Raw genomic sequence first — 20993 nt, 5'->3', positions numbered from 1 at the left:
GTGTGCCTCGGTGGGTCTAGGAGTCCTTGCGGGTGAATGGTGGGATATACGGTAAAGCCAAGAGGTGGATTGCTCTTCATTGGGCCTAGTAATCCCGCATTGGGATATGCGGTAAAGCCTGGAGAGTGGGTCTCGGTTTAGGGCCTAGTGATTCGGTGTGGATTGTGGTAAACCCTGAGAGACTAGGAGATGGGAAAATTCCTCACGGTGTAGGTGGAGAAATCCAGTGGCATCCATGCTTGTTTGGGCTAGTGAGGTGGAGATCATGGTAAAGTCTGTTAGTACATGTTTATTGTGTTGGCCTAGTGATCCGGGATTGATTACGGTAAAGTTTGGTTTCTATTGATGAGGGTGAGGTGGTTTAGCCTCGGGATGCCTTGATTGGTTTTTTTAGTTTGAGTCCCACATTCATGCTTGGAATATGGCACGGGGTTGAATGGCTGAAGTGAGATTTGGTTCAACCATTCTATGGTTGGGTGGAACGTGGTAGTCCCATCCTGAGTTTGGATTTTGCATCATCAATATGAGGTTATTTCTCCTTGTAATTCTATGAGTATTATATTGGTTTATATGTGGATCATATGGCTGTGATTTCCTTGGTATTTCTGTTGCTATTATGCTGGTTATGTATATGTTTTATGACAATGGCTATGTATGGCTCTCATTATGTTTTTACTTATCAATGAATGAACAATGTATCTATGCCCTAATAGACGATAATGCAGCAAATGATATAAGGGAACGATGCTTCATAACGATTCTTAGATAAGTATGAGACCGCTATGCTTAAATCTGTGGTTTACACCTATAGATTACATATTTGTGATATGTTTGACGAAATGCCTATCATGGCTAGGAGGGGTACAGTTAAAGGTTTGTTCAAGTATTTGCATTTGCATCATTGTTTCTTTGTTATCTTTCTGTTCTAAAGGTGTCATTCAATTCTGGGCAGTGACTTGGGCTCTGGGCCTGAAAAGGTGGCTCAAATCTCGGGGACGCTGGCACAACACTGAGCAAAATAGTCCCTTTTCGCTGGCAGGCCTTGTCATGAGAGCGTCTAGAGCCTCCTAGACACTGTCAGGTGCATAGCATGGGAGCGTCCAGTGGTCAAAAACCTCATTGGGACCCAGGGGCTAGCTACCTGAGTGGTTGGGATGGTTCTTGGGAGTCCTGTAGCTAATGTGGAAGGTCTGTATGTTGTGTTGATTTTGGGTAGCATCGGATGTGCTCTAACCTTGAAATTTGGTGGAGAGGCTAAGGCGCATGAGATCTCCAAGGCCCAGAAATCGTTTGGAGAAATTCCACCCAGATGAGGAGTTATTAAAATAACTAATATTTTTAATGGGTTCCTAAGTCTAAACGTAGGAAAATAAAATATTAATGGATATTAATAAAGATAAGGGTGAGAAGCTTCTAAGAGACGAGGATCAAGTCTGTTTTAATCTTAGCCTTTGATTAGAGACTTAATCTCGGCTGTTGATTCATCAACAGGAAAAGTATAAGAGAAGACTTGAGGATCATTTGGAGACACCGACAGATACTCAGTATCTCAAGCAAAATCGATTCTCAAAGAGAAGGAGATCGATTTCAGAGGGAGAGTTGCATGGTGGAGGAAGAGGAGGGCATCAACAGTAGTCAGTGATTGAGGAGGAGGTGACGCAGGGACATTGAGAGACAAAGTAGAGGGAGATGCAACCCTCACGCAGGTTGACGCATAGGCACACAGAGTGACGCAAAAGTGAAGCAGAAGTGGGAAGGGTCTCCAAGGTGTCAGAAAGTTTCCAGGGGAATGTCTCAGGTGTTTTCTCTCCGTTTCTTTGTAAAATAATTCCTTGTAAAAGCGATTGTTGCTGAAGATTAATAAAACCCTCATTTGTTGCACCGGTTTTCCTACATTGGGTTTTTTCTGGGGACAATTGTCCAAAAACAACTATGTTGATGTGACTGGTTCTTGTGTATGTATTTTCTCTGTGTAATTATCTGATAATTGCAGTAGAATTTATTTTAATATTTGCTGAAGGGTTTCGTAAATAACTTATTGTGAAGAATCAGTAGGTGAAATAAATCAGTTGCTGCAGTAGAATTTCGGGTTAGAAATTTTCACATGTGTTTCTGTCAATTCCTCTTCCTTAAGGTCACATAGGAGGTTGAATCCAATCATAGCAGCTTCTCATCACATGTTTAACCCGGTTGGCCGGTTACTTGGGTAGATGAGGGAGGAGGGTGTTACATTCCTTCGGCTTCACTGTCTCTACCCCTCTCTCATTGCTTCGATCTCAGTGGCTCTCTCTCCGGCAACTAACCACTGCTACTCTAGAAATCGATCTACTCATGAATTCAAACTTCTCAAGTGATTTCTCCAGGTGCCCATCGACTTCTTATAATCCTCTGTTGGGACTGCAACGACCAAGATTAAATCTTAATCAATGGCTAGGATCATCTTGAAGTCGATCCGTGTGAGTTTCTAGATCATTCACGCCTTAACTTAATTAATATTGATTAATTCACCATATTCCCTAAGTTTAGACTTGAAATATTTAAAAATTAGTTAATAATCTAATTAAGTAATTTCTAAGAGGAATTTCAAGAAAGAATTTCTAGGTTTTGGAGATCTCATGTATTCTAGGCTCTCCACAAAATTTCGTAACATATCTGATGCTACAAAAACTAACACTCCCTCTTAGCGAGGAATGTGTTCTAGTACTATTGCAACACCTTGCTCTGTATCATCTCCTGTCACTCTGCTAATGTCTGGTTACTATTGCCCACCAACCACTACACAACCCTGATATACGTTACTTCTGTACTATTGTTGACCCTATTGAATTGTTGCCAACACTGCATCTGCACTGCAACTCCCTCTGATCTGTTGCTGTAGCAACTGCAACAACTGCAACTGAGAAGCATCCTAAATACTGAATCAATTGTGATCAATATGATGCATCTGTCTCCACGCCCTCATACTCTGCTCCTGTCGCATTGCCCATACAATCCATGCTCCCCGCCGTCTTACCTGTTCATGCACCTAGTCGTAGTCCGATCAACTGCTCCCTGCTCGAACCTTGTCCATGTCCACATCGTGCAAATTCACATGCTCGTAACCAACCGCCAACGTTTTTTGAGATTATACAATTTGAAACCCATTGAATCATATATATATATATATATATACTTTTTATTGTATAGTTTGGTTATATAATTTATTTTATAGTTTTTATAACTAATTAATAAGTAATATAAATATTAACTATATAACTTAATAAATATATATTTATATTATTAAAAAAAATAAAAATAAAAATAGTCTATATATATATTATTTAATTAAAAAATATTATTTAGTTAATATATATAAAAAATAAAAAATAAAAAAATAAAATTTTTTTTTGAGGGTCAAGTTAAGAAAAAGGGTTAAGCTGGATAAGCATATGCTCCACCTTATACCCGATCAATGTCTTCATCAATGTCGATGGTTGTTAAAACTGAGAAGTAGAGCCAACTTCCACCTTAGGACAACTCATATGATGGAGATGATTATTGCATTGGCTTTCTCTTTCTGAGAGGTACAATTTAGATATAATGATCATGTTATTTTGACAAGTAGAATTGGAATTTTGAATTTATTCTTTCTTATGGACAAATTGTCAAAGTCAGCTTCAGTCAAATGTAGGGTCATGAAGCCCAATGGATGTGTCTTTTCACCCTCAATGAATTGTATAAATAGTAGTGACCCTTCTCTCATTTGGACACTCACTCATCTCATCACATCATCTTCTCTCTCCTCTTTTGATTGGTTTGTACACTTGGAGGCTCTCTCTTCTTCGCATGTTTGGAAGGAAGACATATTTTAGGAGGCCGAAATTTCTGTGATTAGGGCAGCATTGACCAAAGTTGACTTGGGCACTTTGACCAAGCATTGACTTCTGTTTTTGGGCCATAATTCGATCTTTTCAGGCCGCATTCTTTGGCACAAAATTCGAGGAGATTGGGGACTATTTGACCGAGTTGACTGTTGTATTGACTTTTTGGTTTGACCGCAGAATTATCGCAGACTTTGATTGGGTTGACTGAGCAGGTTGTGGGTTGACTTTGATTCCCTTGGCTCGCTGCATTCTTCTGCTGTTGACAGAGCTACTTGGAGGATATTTTGCGGCAACTTTGATCACTGTTGACTTTCTGGCTAGGGTTGCATTGACTGCTGATTTGAAAAAACTGTTTTGGGCTTGTATTTCAGATATTTGTACTCTCTCTCTCTACTGAACTATTGAGGAATAATAAGAAGATTTAATCAAAGAGTTTCCCTACATTGGGGTTTGTCCGTGGCATCCGCCACATCTTGTGTGCTCTTGTTTGGGCTTGTCTTCTGCATACATTTTTATGTTCTATCTACATTTACTGTCAATGTGTATATGTTAATGTGATTGCTACTGAAGATAATTGGAAACTGTCATTGGGCTAATAAGGAACATTGAAGTAAATTGTGCTAAATCATAAAACATACCAATGTTATCTAAAATTAACAATGGTCAATTTTAATAAAAGATTGATAGATATTGAGACTAAGGTGACCGGACAAAGAAAACAAATTGAGGCGCTCCAGGATACATCAAAGAAAATAAAGAGTCAGCTTGAGCAAAACCATAATGAATTTAAAAGGGATCACGCAATCCCCTTTCAAATACGGTGAATCTAAGTCATAGTCAAGCAATGGTGATGTTGATCTGTATTTGTGACAAGTTGAAGATTACCCCTGATCAAATACCCCAAAATAATGAAGCTACTCAACATCTCATTTCTCTGAATTCGTCAAACTCGTCAGACTCACATGAGAAACACGAGTCTCCAAAATCATCATCCATACCCCATCAACAAAATAGTAACATGATTTTTTAAAATATGCAGCTCTGGAATCAATTTTCAAATATGCAGCTTGCGAATCAATACCCTCTCTTTACTCCAACAGTTGCGACATATCAACAAAGAGAAAAACATGAACTCTCCAAATTTGACAGTAGCGAGAAGTGGAATGTTGCATGGTTCAACAAAGCAAAAGAATATTTCGAGATTTACGGTATTGACAACGATAATAAAAATTAGGGATGCATCCATGCAAATGGAAGGTGTTGACCACTTCGTGTCAACTACCCTATAGCAGTGTACATTTTCCCCTGAAGATCACATCATGATCAAGCAGTGAGATCATCCAGATTTCATTATCATCATCAGTGATCATTTTGCAGAAGTTGTAAACCCATTCTGCATGTTTATAATGTAAATGATCCTACGAAGACCGTTTGTGTATGTAATAACCTAGGTAAGCCTACCTTTTTTGGTGATGATTTCTATCCTAGGAGGTTTTTCGTCTCACTGATTCATGTGTGTTTCTAAACATAGATAATCGACAGAGTTTTTCCCTCCAACCTCACCTCAAAACTAGGGTGGATTTTGTCGTTAAGATCTTAGGTAACTCTTAGTGTTCTAGTCGAGTTTCCTATAAAGTGATTTAGGAATAATTTTAACTAATTGGCTAAATTATTTTATGACAAATCACTTGGTGTACTATATCATATTTGAGTCGCAGAATTGGGTGAATCATTGATGGTCTATAACAAATGGGTGTTCCTCCTTCATGTATTAAATTGTAATATCTTGATATAAAAAATATTTTAGTGCATGGTCTCTCATATTTAGGCACCATGGCTAAATTATTTGAGGGTTGAAAAAATTATTAATCCCCTCATGAGTCAATTAATTAAATTTTCTGGCAAAAACAATTAAAATTCTAAGCCAAAATTTTAATTAATTTTAAGTCTTAGGAAAAATAAATTCTCCAAAATAAAAAATTCGTGGGTTCTAGAGAAATTAATTTTTGGAGGTCCCCCACCAAGGGAATATTGAAAATTTCAAGAAATTTTGGACCCTTGGGCCTTGGTGGTTAAGTCAAAGTCAATTTTTTGAGGAAATTAACTCAAAATAATTAATTTTGAGCTAATTAAAAATGAATTAAAAGATAAATTCGAAAATTCCTCAAAAAATAAATATTTCGACGGTGGAGATTAAAAAATAATTAAATCTTTATCAATGGTCGAGATTACTTTGACGGGGATCAAGCCAAGTAGTTGTTGGAGAATTAATCTATAAATTACAGGTCATTTGTCTCACAAATCATCTGATTTTTGGATCGTGTACTAGCTCTCAAAACTCTCTTGTAATATTTTTGGAATAATATAACGCAAAAGTTTTTGGAGTTTTCATTGATGGTGGTGTCCCTCTTATGCGTCTTATGGTTATACTGTTTTTAATGTTTTGCTGAATATTATTTATAAATTGTTGATTTATAGTTTTCATGGAGTAATCTATTGCACAGGTATTTTGTTTAGTTTACTAGATCTAAGGTAGCAATTTCAATTAGATTGAATTAATAGGTATCTCTAATTGTTGAAGATTTTATTGTTATTTTATATCTCTATCGATCTGACAATTTGATCTAGTATTTGCAGAAATCTTTTATACTTTAAAAGATTGGGCATTTCAGGAAGTCTTCGGCTGGATCAACTGAATCCTAAGGCATAAGATCTGAAGAGTCTTCATGATCTAAATTCCTAGACTTATCATACGATTTTCCTTTTGCAGGATCTTTAGGGCTAGTACCTTATTCTTTTAATTAATCATCTTTTATAATTTGTGCTAAATAGATAGATCTGGCTAGAAAGAGCCTTAGATCTACAGATTTGGGAGCGAGTAAAGCTAAGAAAGGGAAAGGGAAGGTGTCCCAATCCAAATCTTCTCATGATGGGAAGAAGGTTGATAAATCGAAGGTGCGATGCTTTCACTGTCATGAAGTGGGCTATTATGCTATGAATTGTCCACAGAAGAAATCCAAGAAGGGTTCCTCAAAGGGATCTGATGGTGATGCACTAGCTTCACAATTTAAGCTGGATTTCTCGCTTATCGCATGCATGGTTTCATCCATGGTGGAATGTGTTTGGTACCTGGACAGTGGAGCTTCTTTCCACATGTCGGGTGACAAGAATCTTTTCAGTACATTCGAGGAGAAGGATCTCTAGATGCGGATCGAGATGGGCGATGATGGAAAGTACTGTCTTAGGTGAAGGTACAATTGTGTTTCAGAGGGAGCAGGTTGCTCCTCTCACCCTATCTGCTGTTAAATATGTACCAGGTTTGAAAAAGAATCTTGTGTCTGTTGCTATGCTAGAAGATAAAGGCTATGATGTAGTCTTTAGTAAAGGAAAAGTGTTCCTGAGGCATATCGGCACTGGACAGACCAAGCGAATAGGGATTCAAGTAAAGAATCTCTACAAGCTGGAGGTAGATGACTGTGCTGCACTGAGTTCCAAAGTAGAGGTGGTGCAAAGCCAAGATGTTGGCGAGCTATGGCATAGGAGACTGGGCCACTTGCATCACGGGGCCTTGAAGATCATGCAGCAAATTTCTACCGGCTTACCCAAGGGAAAACTGGAGCAAACAGACACATGCAAAGGATGCACCCTGGGTAAGTATGCGAAAGCTTCCTTTCAGGATCGGGATAGTAGAGCTGGAGCAATCCTGGAGCGAGTTCACTTAGATGTATGTGGACCATTCTCTACAACCTCCACCGCTAAACAAAGGTACTATGTTATTTTCATTGATGATTTTTCTCGTAGATGCTGGATCTACTTTATGCAAAAGAAGGATCAAACCTTCTTGAGGTTTTGTGAGTTTAAAGCCTCGGCAGAGAAAGAATCTGGGAAGAAAGTAAAAGCCTTGCGTAGCGACAATGGTGGAGAGTATATTTCCCAGCAGTTTAAAGACTTCTGTGCTGCAGAAGGAATTAAATGGGAACTGACGGCACCTCATAACCCACAACAGAATGGGGTGGCCGAAAGGAAGAACAGATCTATTGTGGGAGCAGCTCGAGCGATGTTGCATGACCAAAGCCTACCACTTCATCTGTGGGCTGAGGCATGCAATACAACAATGTATCTTCAGAACAGAAGTCCTCATCGTATTTTGGGGATGAAGACACCTATGGAGGCTTTTTCGGGGAAGCGACTAGATGTGAGTCACTTCTGTATATTTGGATCACCAGTTTTCTGTCATGTGACCAAAGATGCTTGGAAGAAGCTAGACCCAACAACTGAGTTGGGGATACTTATGGGTTACACAGATACACCCCACAACTATCGCGTGTTTCTGCCTGCCAGTCAGAGGACTGTAGTGCGCAGGGATTTGAAGTTTGACAAGCAGAGAGCCATGCGAGTGTCACTTGAGAGGGAGCTCAAGTTGCATAGTGATGAGGAACTTTTAGTTCCAAAGGAAGAGGAGCCTCCTGATGATGTGGATCAGCCACATGCAGAGGATCCAGTAGTGGAGACCACCACTCCTGGAGAGTCTTCCAGAGATGGGCAGAAACGCTCGCGGGAAGCTGACAAATTGATGTAGGATGCGAGAGAGAATGTGGGGCAGCCATCCTCTCAGCGCAGACAGAGGAGATCTCTCGAGAGATACACTGGCTACATGGCCCTGGTTGGGGAGTGTGTAGCGACTGAACCTTCTTCTTTTCAGGAGGCAGTGCAGCAACCAGTCTGGGTTGATGCAATGGTAGAAGAGTATGATTCTATCATACGGAACAGTGTGTGGGATGTTGTCCCTAGACCTGCGGACAAGTCAGTGGTTAGTTCCCGATGGCTTTACAAGGTAAAGCAAGCAGCTGATGGCAGTGTTGAGAAACACAAGGCAAGGTTTGTTGCCCGAGGTTTCTCACAGGTTGAGGGGATTGACTACGATGAGACCTTTGCTCTTGTAGCAAGGTACTCATCTATCAGATCGATGCTAGCTCTATCAGCTCAGATGGGTTGGAAGATCCATCAGATGGATGTGAAGACGACGTTCCTCAATGGGAAGATTGAGGAAGAGGTATACATTGAGCAGCCTAAAGGATTTGAGACCTTCGATCGCGAGTTGCATGTTTGCCAACTCAAGCGAGCACTGTATGGGCTGAAGCAAGCACCCCGTGCTTGGTATACTAGGATCAACAACTATTTCACCGGGTTGGGAACTTGGGTTTCACCAAGAGTGAAGCAGATGCGAACCTATACCACATCATGGTAGATTGTAAGCCCTTGATTATTGTACTTTTTGTCGATGATTTGATTTTTACAGGTGATGAGCAGCTGATACAATCTTGCAAGGAGGACCTTGCAAGAGAGTTCAAGATGAAGGACATGGGCCTCATGCACTACTTTCTAAGCATGGAAGTGTGGCAGAAAGATGGGGAAGTATTTGTGTCTCAAGGCAAGTATGCCAATGAGATACTCAGGTGCTTTCACATGGAGAAGTGCAAGCCCATGCAGACTCCTCTAGCTGGGAACTGGAGGAAGGAGGATGCTACTTCAGGTGAGGTAGTAGCTGCTACTATTTATCGGCAGCTAGTGGGTTCACTCATGTATCTGGTGAACACACAACCCGACTTATGCTTTGCAGTGAACCAACTGAGTCAAGCTATGGTTCAGCCTACCAAGCTATTTTGGAAGGCAGCGAAGCATGTGCTGAGATATCTCAGAGGCACTACACAATATGGATTATGGTACAGGCGGACAGAGGGAGTGAAGCTGCAAGGCTTTACGGATGCGGATTGGGCTGGTAGTCCATCAGATCAGAAGAGCACTTTTGGAGGAATCTTCAACCTTGGTTTAGCTATAGTTTCTTGGTATAGCAGGAAACAGAGATCAGTTGCATTTAGCTCAAAAGGGGCTGAATACATGGCTGCCAGTCAGGCAGCATGTGAGGCCATTTGGATGCGGAAGATTCTAGTGGGATTGTTTGGTCAGATGATGGATCCTATGGTAATATACTGTGATAATCAGAGTTGCATAAAACTCTCTGAGAATCCAATGTTTCATGACAGGTCCAAGGATATAGATATTCGTTCCCATCATCTACGGGACTGTGGTCACTAGGATCATGATGTTGCAGTATGTTTCGACCAAGGAGCAGGATGCGGATATTTTGACTAAGGCATTGTCAAAGTGCAAGTTCGAGTCCCATAGAGACAAGATCGGGGTTACTGATAATCCCTTTGTTGTTGAGAGGGAGTGTTGAAAAATGTGCAACAAGAAATGCTAAAAATAGCACTGCTATAAGTAGCGAGGCTATAAATAGCAGTGCAGCCATTGGAGGTCTTATCTACAATGGGTGAAAAGTGAAAGTGCTAAAAATAGCTTTTCTAAAAATAGCGTTTTGGGATCCCTTCTTATTTTAGTTAGTCCCTGGACTAAACATAGGAAGTAAAATTTGAATTTGATATCAACAACAGTTTGGGAATTAATTAATTAATTCATCTTGAGTTAATTAGTTAAGGAAAATCAAACTTGAATTCTATGTGAGCACATGCAATAGTTTCTCCATTAATTGAGGAATTTAACCTTCAGTTAAAGAGATAAGGATGAGTTGTAATATTGAGTTGTAATCAGTTGACTTGGTTTAACTTAGTCAAGTCCAGTTAGATTTAACAATTTGTTAAATTAATGAAAGTTCAGTTAGTTAATGGTTGCATGCATGTAACTACTGTATTTCAGATAACTGAGTATTCACTCATGGATAACTCATGCATGTTAGTTTAGTCAGAGACCCAGTTGAGATCAGATGGAGGGATAGTGTACTATCAGTTGCTAGGATATTCCTTGGTGAATATTCCTTGCATGTAGAAGGAATATTATTCCTTATGGATTGCGCAGTTGGACCTGAGGTTATAGTGAGTGTGATGAGGCCAATTCAGACATGTGATATCATTGGACCCCAATCAAAACTGCGCAAGGAAATAGGAGGCTTGGAGGACTTAAGGAAGATATATTCTATGTCTATTGAGTTTGTGAGCTGTATTGTTTGAGTGCAAAGAGATCAGGATAGCTTGAGAGCTAATTCTTTTTGTAACTTGAACAAGATTTCCACTTGTATGATAATACAGAGTTGGAGTTTTAGGCTGGTGCTTTCCCCAGTGATATATCTTCTGTGTTATGGTTGATTACTTCTCTATCTCAGTTATATTTGTTCATGCTTGATGTTGCTCATGTTCGATTAAGCTTCCACTCAATTGTTTGTAGAAGTAGATCAAGTGTTTTGCTTTAGTACATTGCATTACTAGGTGATCTACAGTGGGAAATTTCTACACTTAGCCACAAACCTGGCCTTGTATTTTTCAATACTGCCGCCCACAGCATATTTGATCTTGTAGATCCATCGTGAACCTACCACAGATCTGTCTTGAGGCCTTGACACCACCTCCCAGACATCTTTTACCATTATGGAGTTATACTCCTCCACCATCGCATCTAGCCAGACCTGATGCTGAGCTGCCTCCTTGAAGCTGGCAGGCTCTCCATCCTGAGCTACTAACGCCTGATACCTGTTTGGCTGTTTTCGCTCCCTTTTACTGTTCCTTGGCTCTCCGATGAAGTTCTCTGCATCACGCAAAATTTGACGAAGTTCTCTGCTAGTTCTTCCTCTGCCAACAGGTTCTTTTGTTTGCTCCTCTTCCTCATCACGAGAATCTTCTTTATCTGAGGAAGGATTCTTCACTTCCGTTGGTTGAAGAGGCATGACCAACGAATCCTCTTTCGACTGCTCCTTGGAAGGCATTTCGCGAGATCTTCTGAAAGCTCTTTCCTCTATGAACTTTACATCTCGTCGTACTACTACCTTCCTGCTCCCTGGAAGATAGATCATGTATGCCTTAGCATTCTCGCTATATCTTGCCAGATACCCCTTTTCTACAGTCTGATCCAACTTCTTCCTCTTTTCTTCGGGTATGCGACAATATGCCAAACTCCCAAATATCCTGAAATGACTGACTTCAGGTGTCTTCCCAGTGAAGACTTTCTCTGGAGTAATCTTGCCCAATGCCTGATGAGGAGTCCTGTTCTGAACGTAGACAACTGTGTTGGATGCTTCTTCACAAAGGAATTTTGGCATATCCTGATCATACAACATGGCCCTAACTGCTTCTACAATAGTCCTGTTTTTCCTTTTCTGCCACCCCATTCTGCTTCGGATTGTAGGGAGTTGTCCACTCTCTTCTGATGCCCTCCTTAGCGCAATAATCAGTGAAGTCCTTATCGACATATTCTCCACCATTATCTGAGCACAAGACTTTTATTTTCTTACCTGTCAGATTCTCCACTAGAGCCTTGAACTCCTTGAATCGACAAAAAACCTCATCCTTGGTTTTCAGAAAATAGATCCAAGTTCTCCTCGAGTGATCATCAATTAAGGTAAGGAAATACTCGGCATCGCTGATATCTGAGTGTATCAATCCTAGTACACTCTTGGTCCTGTGGTTGCTCCTAGGAAATGTCGCCTTGGCATACTTTCCTAGAGCGCATCCCCTACATACATCATCTTGTTCCGTACTCAGATCCGGAACTCCTATTACAGTGCCCCTGAGAATTCTCAGAGCTCCATGGTGCAAGTGACACATCATTTTGTGCCATAGTTCATTCAAGTCTTTGTCCCCATGACTGCCTATTAGTGCCATTGGAGATTCTAGTTGTAATCTGTACAACCGATTACTTTTGATCCCGATCTGCACTTTCTTTTTCTAGCGCGGGTGTTTGACGTATACCTTTTCCTTGATGAAGTAGACGTCATAGCCCTTGCCTTGTAGTTGTGACACGGAAAGTAAGTTCATCCCCAATCTTGGCACATGCAACACATTTGTGGCACGGAACCGCTCTCCCGATTTTGTCTGAAAAACTATGGTACCCTTTCCTACTGGAGTACACTTCGCCTTGTTCCTCATGGTGATCTGAAAGTTCATCTTCTCTTCTCGATATTCTGAGAAACACTCCCTGATTCCCGTCATATGCCACGAGGCTCCACTGTCTATATACCATACTCTGATGACGCAGCACTAATCATGCATGCCACTTGTTCTTCCAACCTGGAAGCCAACATAGAGAAATTGAAATCTCTCTCTCTTGTGCAAGAAAATCTGCATGAGTCCCCTGAGGTGGACGACTTTGCATCGTGGTCTCGACCCATAACTGATTTTCCCTTTTTGTCTCTGATTATTTCCTTTGATACCATGTGAAAGTTCTATTACTGCAGCAACTGATTTACTTTTCCTACTTATTTCATCATAAGTTATTCATGAAATTACTTCAACAAACATTAAAATAAATATTGCTGCAGATATCACACCGTAATACAGAAACAAGCATATGCACACATTGACACAGTTATTTTGGACTAATGTCCCCGGAAAATCCCAATGTGGGAAAATTGGTGCAGCAAGGGAGGATTTTATTATTCAACAATTTTCTTGTACAACAGGGTGCCAAATTGGCTTATCCACAGATAGACAAACTTCCAACACTTTTCTAAACCCAACGTAGGCCCTACTGACCTCTGCTATAGCTTGAAACCCTCCACGTGAGCTTGAAACCCTCTGCGTCAGCCTACTGAGGCTTTGCGCAGCCTCTCTTGGCTTCTGCATCACTCCTACAGCCTCTACGTGGATGACGCAGGCCCTTTTGGCTCTGCGCAGCCTTCGCTGCCTCTGCGTGGCTTCCTTTGGCTCTACGTCTGTCTCTTCTGCGCTAATCTCCCATCTCTCTGTTCCATACTTGCTGCCTACTGACTGCTCTCCAGACCACTGGTTCAATTTCTCAGCAAACCTCGCTCCAGAAATTGAACTGACTGGTCTCCCTCAATGTGTTCTCCAAGTGCCCCTCAAGCCTCCTCTTATACTTTTTCTGTTGACATCTCAACGGCTGAGATTAAGTCCCTAATCAATGGCTAAGATTAGATCTGGCTTGATCCATGTCTTTTGGACCATTCTAACACAGATTCATATTAATACACATTAATATTTTATTTTCCCTAAGTTTAGACTTAGGGACTCCATTAAAAATATTAATTATTTTAATATCTCTTGATCTGTTTAGAATCTGCCCAAACCCTTTCTGGGTATTGGAGATCTCATGTGCCCCAACCTCTCCACCAAATTTCGTGGCTAGAGCACATCTGATGCTACCCCAAATCAACAACGGCAAGGGGCTCAGAATCAAGAAGGAGGAGGAGGTTGATGCTGCCCTAGCATATGAGGGAAAGCAGGAGAAATAGAAGAAGAAGAACCTCTCCAAGGTCAAATGCTTCCACTGTGGGTAGCTGGGTCATTATGCGACCCAGTGTCCAAGGAAGAAGAGCAAGGGAGAGGCCTCCGAGACCAAGGCTGCTCCAGCAAGGGCAGAGAAGGAAGTGGAGACAGACGATGACTGTGCCATGAGTGCACACATGCCACTTGAGCGGAAGTGGGGAGACATCGAGTTGTAGTCAGACGGACTACAGGTGATGAGGGGCAGGATCCTTGAGGTACCCAATCTCTTGGATTATACTTTGCTATGGAAGCCCCGAAGAGGAGTAGCAGTACTGGTTGATGTTAGTAGAGAAGGATGCGGATGGAGTGACAGAGGGAGCTACAGTGCAAGATTCCCAAGACAACGTGAGGCAGTAGTGCGAGAAGCACGGGAGTGTTGCACCCATGCAAGATGGCACAGAGAGGTGTGCAACAGTGTAAGATGCATGGAATATTTGCAGCAGTGTAGAGGTCAGAGAGGGAGCACTTGTCAGTGAAAGAGGGAGCTTCAACATCGAGAGTGGTTCTAGCCTGACGGAGATGTCAGAGTTGGGAGATCAGTTACTTACTTCTCAGTAACTGAGTTGCAGTGTAGCAGTTAGCAGTGGCAGTGCTATGGGCAACATGATGCAGCATGATGAGAGGGGTTGCAGTGCAGATGCAGCAATGGCAGTGGCAGGGCCATGGGAAGCAACACGGATGTAGAAGGAGCTACCATGTAGATGCAGTAGTGGTAGTGGCAGGGCCATGGGTAGCAGTACAGGATGCAGCAGTGCAGATGATAGGCAGCAGGCCTAGCATCAACATAAGGACTGATGCTAGATGATCAGGGTGATACTCAGTGAGGAGTATTGCTAGAGCACAGTCCTCGCTAAGAGGGAGTGTTGATTTGGGGTAGCATCGAATGTGCTCTAGCCACGAAAATTGGTGGAGAGGCTAAGGCACATGAGATCTCCAATACCCAGAAAGGGTTTGGGTAGATTCTAAACAGTTTGGGAGATATTACAATAATTAATATTTTTAATGGAGTCCCTAAGTCTAACCTTAGGAAAAATAAAATATTAATGTGAATTAATATAAAATTGTGTTAGAATGGTCCAAAAGTCATGGATCAAGCCAGATTTAATCTTAGCCGTTGATTAGAGACTAAATCTTGGATGTTGATTTGTCGACGAGAAAAGTATAGGAGGAGGCTTGAGGGTCACTTGGAGAACACACCAAGAGATCAAGATTTTGACTTTCTGGGGCTGGTTTTGCTGAGAAAGTTGAGAGAGTGATCAGAGTTGCCGCTGAGGGGCAGTGAATATAGAAGTAGAGAGGCAGAGATAGCACCGGGAGGATCAACGTAGTAGCCAGAGAGAGGGACGCCAAGGCTCACGCAGAGGCAGTCAGGAGCTGCGTAGTGTCTCAGAGGGCCAACGTGAGTGACATAGAGGGACAAAGGACTGATGCAGTGCCTCCAGATGCTGACACAGGTCAAGCTAAAGTGATGCTGGGCTAACGCTGGGCCAGAGAGAGCTGACGCAGTCCCTAGAGGCTGACGCTGGGGTTTTGTGGGGCAGATTGGAGCTGTGGAGCTGTCGGAGTGTTTATTCGGGGTTTCAGCTGGAATATCTGCTTCTGAGTAGAGAGGTACTTCTGCCGATATTTTTCTCTGTTGGGTGAGCCGGATTTGGCACCCAGATTGTATTTTGAAACTGCTTAATAAATCAAACCCTCAAATAGCTGCACCAGTTTTCCTGCATTGGCTTTTTTTACAGGGACATTAGTCCAAAAACAACGGTGTCACTTGTGTGCTTGTTTTTGTTTCCTTTAGTTGATGATTTGTAATGTGTTGAGCATGTACTTGTATTTATTTCCAGTATTTACATGGTAAATAACTTGTTAATTAACAGAACAAGTAGGTAGGAATAAATCAGTAAAGTACATGAAGGGTTTCTAACGGATAGACTTAGAAATTCCAACATTTCATCATCCCAAATGATGAAAAGGATTTGGAAGGGAGCACCAGCTTATTTAGTACAGTGTCATCAATTAGAAATGTTAACTTCAAATTTGGTCAACGAAGAAGCACCGGAAGTCCAAGAGCTAATTCAAAAGCACGAAAAAATATTCCAAGATCTTCCAATGAAGTTGCCTCCTAAAAGAGAAATCGAGCATGTAATTGAAGTCAAATCAGGATCAAATCCCATCAACACCAAACCGTATCGACATCCACATCATCAAAAAACCAAAATTGAAAGATTAGTCCATGATCTTTTAAAATGTGGTATTATCACAAAAAGTAGAAGTCCGTATGTTGCTCTAGTTGTATTAGTTCGAAAGAAAGATGGATCGTTCAGATTATGCGTCGATTATCGAGGACTAAACAAAATAACAATTAAAAACAAGTTTCCAATCCCTTTTATCGATGAAATGTTGGATGAACTACATGGCACTAAATACTTTTCAAAATTGGACTTAATGTCAGGGTATTACCAAATCAAAATAAGTTTGGAAGGCATAGCAAAAACCACGTTCCAAACACATGATGGTCATTACGAGTTTAAAGTAATGCCTTTTGGTTTAACCAATGCACCAACAACATTCCAAGCTACTATGAACAAGCTATTCCACCCATATCTAAGGAAGTTTGTGTTAGTATTCTTTGATGACATTCTAATTTATAGTAAAACATGGAAGGAGCACCTACAACATTTGGAGCAAGTTCTTACTGTATTAGAAAAACATCAGTTCTATGCCAAGAAGTCCAAATGCACTTTTGGGAAAGAAGAAGTAGAGTATCTCGAACATATAATATCCAAGGAAGGAGTAAAAGTAGATCCTAATAAGATCAAGGGAATGGCCCAAACCAGTTACTATCTCCAAGCTAAGAGGATTCTTAGGATTGACCAGGTATTATCGAAGATTTATTAAAAACTATGCCCATATAACTGCACCCCTAACGAACCTTCTAAAGAAGAACTCATTTTGATGGAATGATGAAGCAGAAAAGTGTTTTGAAGACTTGAAGGAAGTTATGTCTAATGCCCCTGTATTGGCAACTCCAGACTTCTCAAAACCATTTGTAATTGAGTGTGATGCTTCAGGTTTTGGCATAGGAGCAGTACTAATGCAAGATGGACACCCAATTGCGTTTGAGAGCAGGAAGCTCAATAAGCAAGAACGTCTCAAGTCTACATACAACAAGGAAATGCTTGCTATTATGCACGCATTAGCCAAATGGAGACAATATCTCTTGGGAAGTAAGTTCTTAATACGAACAGATCATAATAGTCTTCAGCATCTCCTCCAGTAGAAAATGCTATCTACAGAACAACAAAAATGGATTGAAAAAATCGCTACCTTTGACATGGATATATTACATAAGAAAGGGAAAGATAACGTAGTAGCTGATGCTCTGTCTAGGAAAGACGAAGAACCATCATTACTTGCAATTTCAGTTGTTGTTCCTGAATGGCTTAATGAGATTCGAAGTGAATATGCAAAAGATCCAGAAACAAGTGTTATAATCAATAACCTTCCTCAGAATTCAAAATTTGAATGGAAAAACAATATTCTATGGTACAAAGGAAGAATTTATCTGAGTTCAAATTCCAAATTTAAAGCCAAGATTCTCAAAAATTTGCATGATTCACTGTCAATCGGACATGTAGGATTCTTTAAAACCTACTATAATGCATGCCAGTCATTCTTTTGGAAGGGAATGAATAGTGATATTAAAAAATATGTAGCAGAATGCGATAAATGCCAGAGGAATAAAAATGAAAATATTATGACACCTGGACTACTTCATCCTTTAAATATCCCAAATCAGAAATGGGAGGAAATATCAATGGACTTTATCGAAGGTTTACTTGTGTCTGATGGTAAGGATAAAATTCTTGTAGTAGTCGACAGACTCACCAAGTATGCTCACTTTATTGGAATGAGGAAATCAGACTCAGCAAAACAAATCGCTGAGATATTTTGCAAAAATGTTTACAAATTACATGGATTTCCCAAGGTCATTGTGAGCGATAGAGATGCCAAATTCAAGGGTAATTTTTGGAAGGAATTTTTCAAACATATAGGAACCTACCTCAACATGAGTTCAACTACCATCCTCAAACAGATGGCCAAACAGAGGTTGTCAATAAATGTTTAGAAACCTACCTACATTGTTATGCCATAGACAAACAAAATAAGTGGGCTCAATGGTTACATCTTGCTGAATGGTGGTACAATTCTACTTACCACACGTCAACAAAAATGACTCCATTTCAAGCATTGTACGGTTATGAACCTCCGAAATGGAAGGACTTTGCTATCATCGAGACAAAACTTCCCACTGCTAAAGACTAGTTAGAAGAAACCCAAAAAGTCGTCCAAACTCGAAAAGAAATTTTAAATAATGCAAGAAATCGTATGAAGCAGCAAGCTGACCAAAACAAAACAGATAGAGAATTTGAAGTTGGAGAATGGGTATTTGTTAAACTTCAGCCTTACAAGCAGTTGTCCTTATAACTAAAGGGAAAAAATAAATTGGCACCAAGGTTTTATGGATCGTACCAGATCAACAAAAAGATTTGCCAAGTAGCATACAGTTTAAGCCTTCTTGTTAAAAGTCGTGTTCATGACATTTTCTATGTATCTTGCCTTAAAAAGACACTTGGTGAACATCAATCAGCACAATCAACACTCCCGACCTTAGATGATGAAGGAAGGGTCATTCTAACCAAAAGGTATTATCTCCGTCACGGAAAAAATGTTGCGATCACTAGTGATCAAAGAATACCTAATCAAGTGGAAGGACTTACCAGAAGAAGAAGCTTCTTGGGAGACAAAAGCGTTCCGTCAATAGCACCCGTCGTTACGTACGCTTTGAGGACAAAGCATCTTTTCAAGAGGAAGGCAATGTTATATAAAATTTAGCAAGTCTGTAATTAGTAAGTAATTAGGCAAAGGGCATGATCAAAGATCATGCCTATTCACCAAGAAGCACCGAAGGCTGTATTTATGCCAGGGCCTCCCACAATTGTAAAAATCAATCATTCATTCATTCAAGTATTAATAAAATTATGTCTTCTGTCAATTACTGAGCTTGTTTGCTCCAGAAACATGTGATGATATGATAATCACAGTGTGTTTCTGTTTTATGCTAATAATTAACAGTATTAATACAATTATGTCTTCTGTCAATTACTGAGCTTGTTTGCTCCAGAAACATGTGATGATATGATAATCACAGTGTGTTTCTGTTTTATGCTAATAATTAACACTTTAATAATGATCCATTTATTCTAATATACTGTAAAATTTGAATGTATATGCCTGGATATCAGTTAATGGATATTTTAGCTCACAAATGCATATCTTATCCCTTGGAGCCCTGTCTGAAACATTCCTTCAATGTTTCTTTTTTTGAATGTGGTTGACGGACTCTGGAGATTGGTGACCATTACATCCACGGAAATGGTCTCGGGTAGATCCCCGAAGGGATCAGTCCTGCCAGATCATTTTGGAGCCTAACCTTGAGGGTGTTGAGGAGAATTGACCCTATGACCTCTCAGAGCGAGGTGCTTATGCGACAGGTACTCGACCAATTGAGCTAACCCTTGGGGCTAACATTTTTTCATTGTAATGCAGGGACATGTTAAATAAACATTTTCAGAAAGTATTTTTTTTTCCGCAAATACATCTTCAAAGTGTCACTGTAATCTGCAAGTTTGTACTGCTTCTTAATCAATCCTTGAAAGTTGAAAGCATCCTTCCTCAAGGTCTAAACAGATTTCATACCAATATATGCCCTGCAATAAATAAATTATTTCCTAATATATTTTGTAGATGGAATTTCTAGATCTAAAGATCTGAACTTAATTCATAAACACATACTTCATCTCATAAATAAGTCAAATCGTACCATAAATGTTATGTATTTTCACTGATTTCCAAAAAGGAATTGTATATATTATCTTATGGACATTTCAATAGCTGTTGTTTTGGAGTTCCTCACATATTTTGTTACTGTTTTTCAGATGTTCTCAATGTTGAAAAGCTGGTGACTTTCTCAAATTTTCTAACCACACAGTTCTTATTCATAGTCATAATCAATTTGCCAACTTAACTTCTTTAAGATAAGATGGTTGAGATAATTTTAAAATATTTATTTTAGAAATGCTAAAGGTCTTTCGACCATTAATGCTAATCATAAATCCTAAATGTGAATAATTGGATTTTACTGGGTACTCAAACAAAATGATTTTACATGGTTTTGTTTGCTACAAAAATACAAGGTAGTTTGTTTATGGTACAAACGAGTTATATATCCCGAGATTATTCTTGGGTCTCTTTTTGCTGTAGATTTGATCTGAAGTACATTAAGATTGGATAACATCTTAGAAGGTGGCCTTTCAATAGATGTGTGTTTGAGGAGCAATAACTCTAACTCATTTGCAATTTTACTTGTTTTTTTGTTTTTGTTACAGTGCAGTTGCTCGACAGTTAATACTGATACACCCAGATCAATCTATTCCCAAGGGTGTTGAGACAGATCCAAAAGTTGATAATCCACAAGAGCCATTGAGGCACAGAGCAACCAATGGAAATAACATTTGTGTTCTTGTGTTTGAGCCACTTATTGGCTCCAACAATGCTGTTAGTTCATCATTATCCTGTCGTTTGAATTATAAAATGTCGATTGTAAAATCCAGTGATTTCATTAGTATGGCAATTTCATATGGAATATAATTATACATTACATTCAAGATTTATGTTTTGTTGAGAGTCAACTTATTGGAGGACGGTAGAGAATGGCTAAGGAAAAAGAGAAACCTTAAAGATAAATTGCTAACTAGACTGTGTACATGTTATTTTTCAG

The 20993-nt window shown here is 40.0% G+C and overlaps 1 protein-coding gene across 3 annotated transcripts in view; it reads left to right on the top strand.

Annotated features, from left to right (window-relative positions):
• Positions 1-20993, top strand: part of LOC149261654 (P-loop containing nucleoside triphosphate hydrolases superfamily protein) — a 407150-nt gene that overhangs the window by 120270 nt on the left and 265887 nt on the right. For 2 of the 3 annotated variants that reach the window (XM_089422571.1, XM_089422565.1), the window contains exon 5: positions 20602-20770. The exons of the other annotated variant lie outside the window; for it this stretch is intronic. In XM_089422571.1, the coding sequence (XP_089278697.1) occupies positions 20602-20770 (169 nt within the window). The remainder of the gene's footprint in view (positions 1-20601; positions 20771-20993) is intronic. 3 annotated transcript variants of the gene reach the window in all.

This window comes from Pinus tabuliformis, chromosome 6 (genome assembly GCF_031772625.1).
Source record: "Pinus tabuliformis cultivar Carrire ecotype Pingquan chromosome 6, CPIR1, whole genome shotgun sequence".
In the NCBI taxonomy this organism is placed as follows: domain Eukaryota; kingdom Viridiplantae; phylum Streptophyta; class Pinopsida; order Pinales; family Pinaceae; genus Pinus; species Pinus tabuliformis.
Note: the sequence above shows the minus strand (reverse complement) of the source record. Positions and strands in the feature narration are given on the sequence as shown.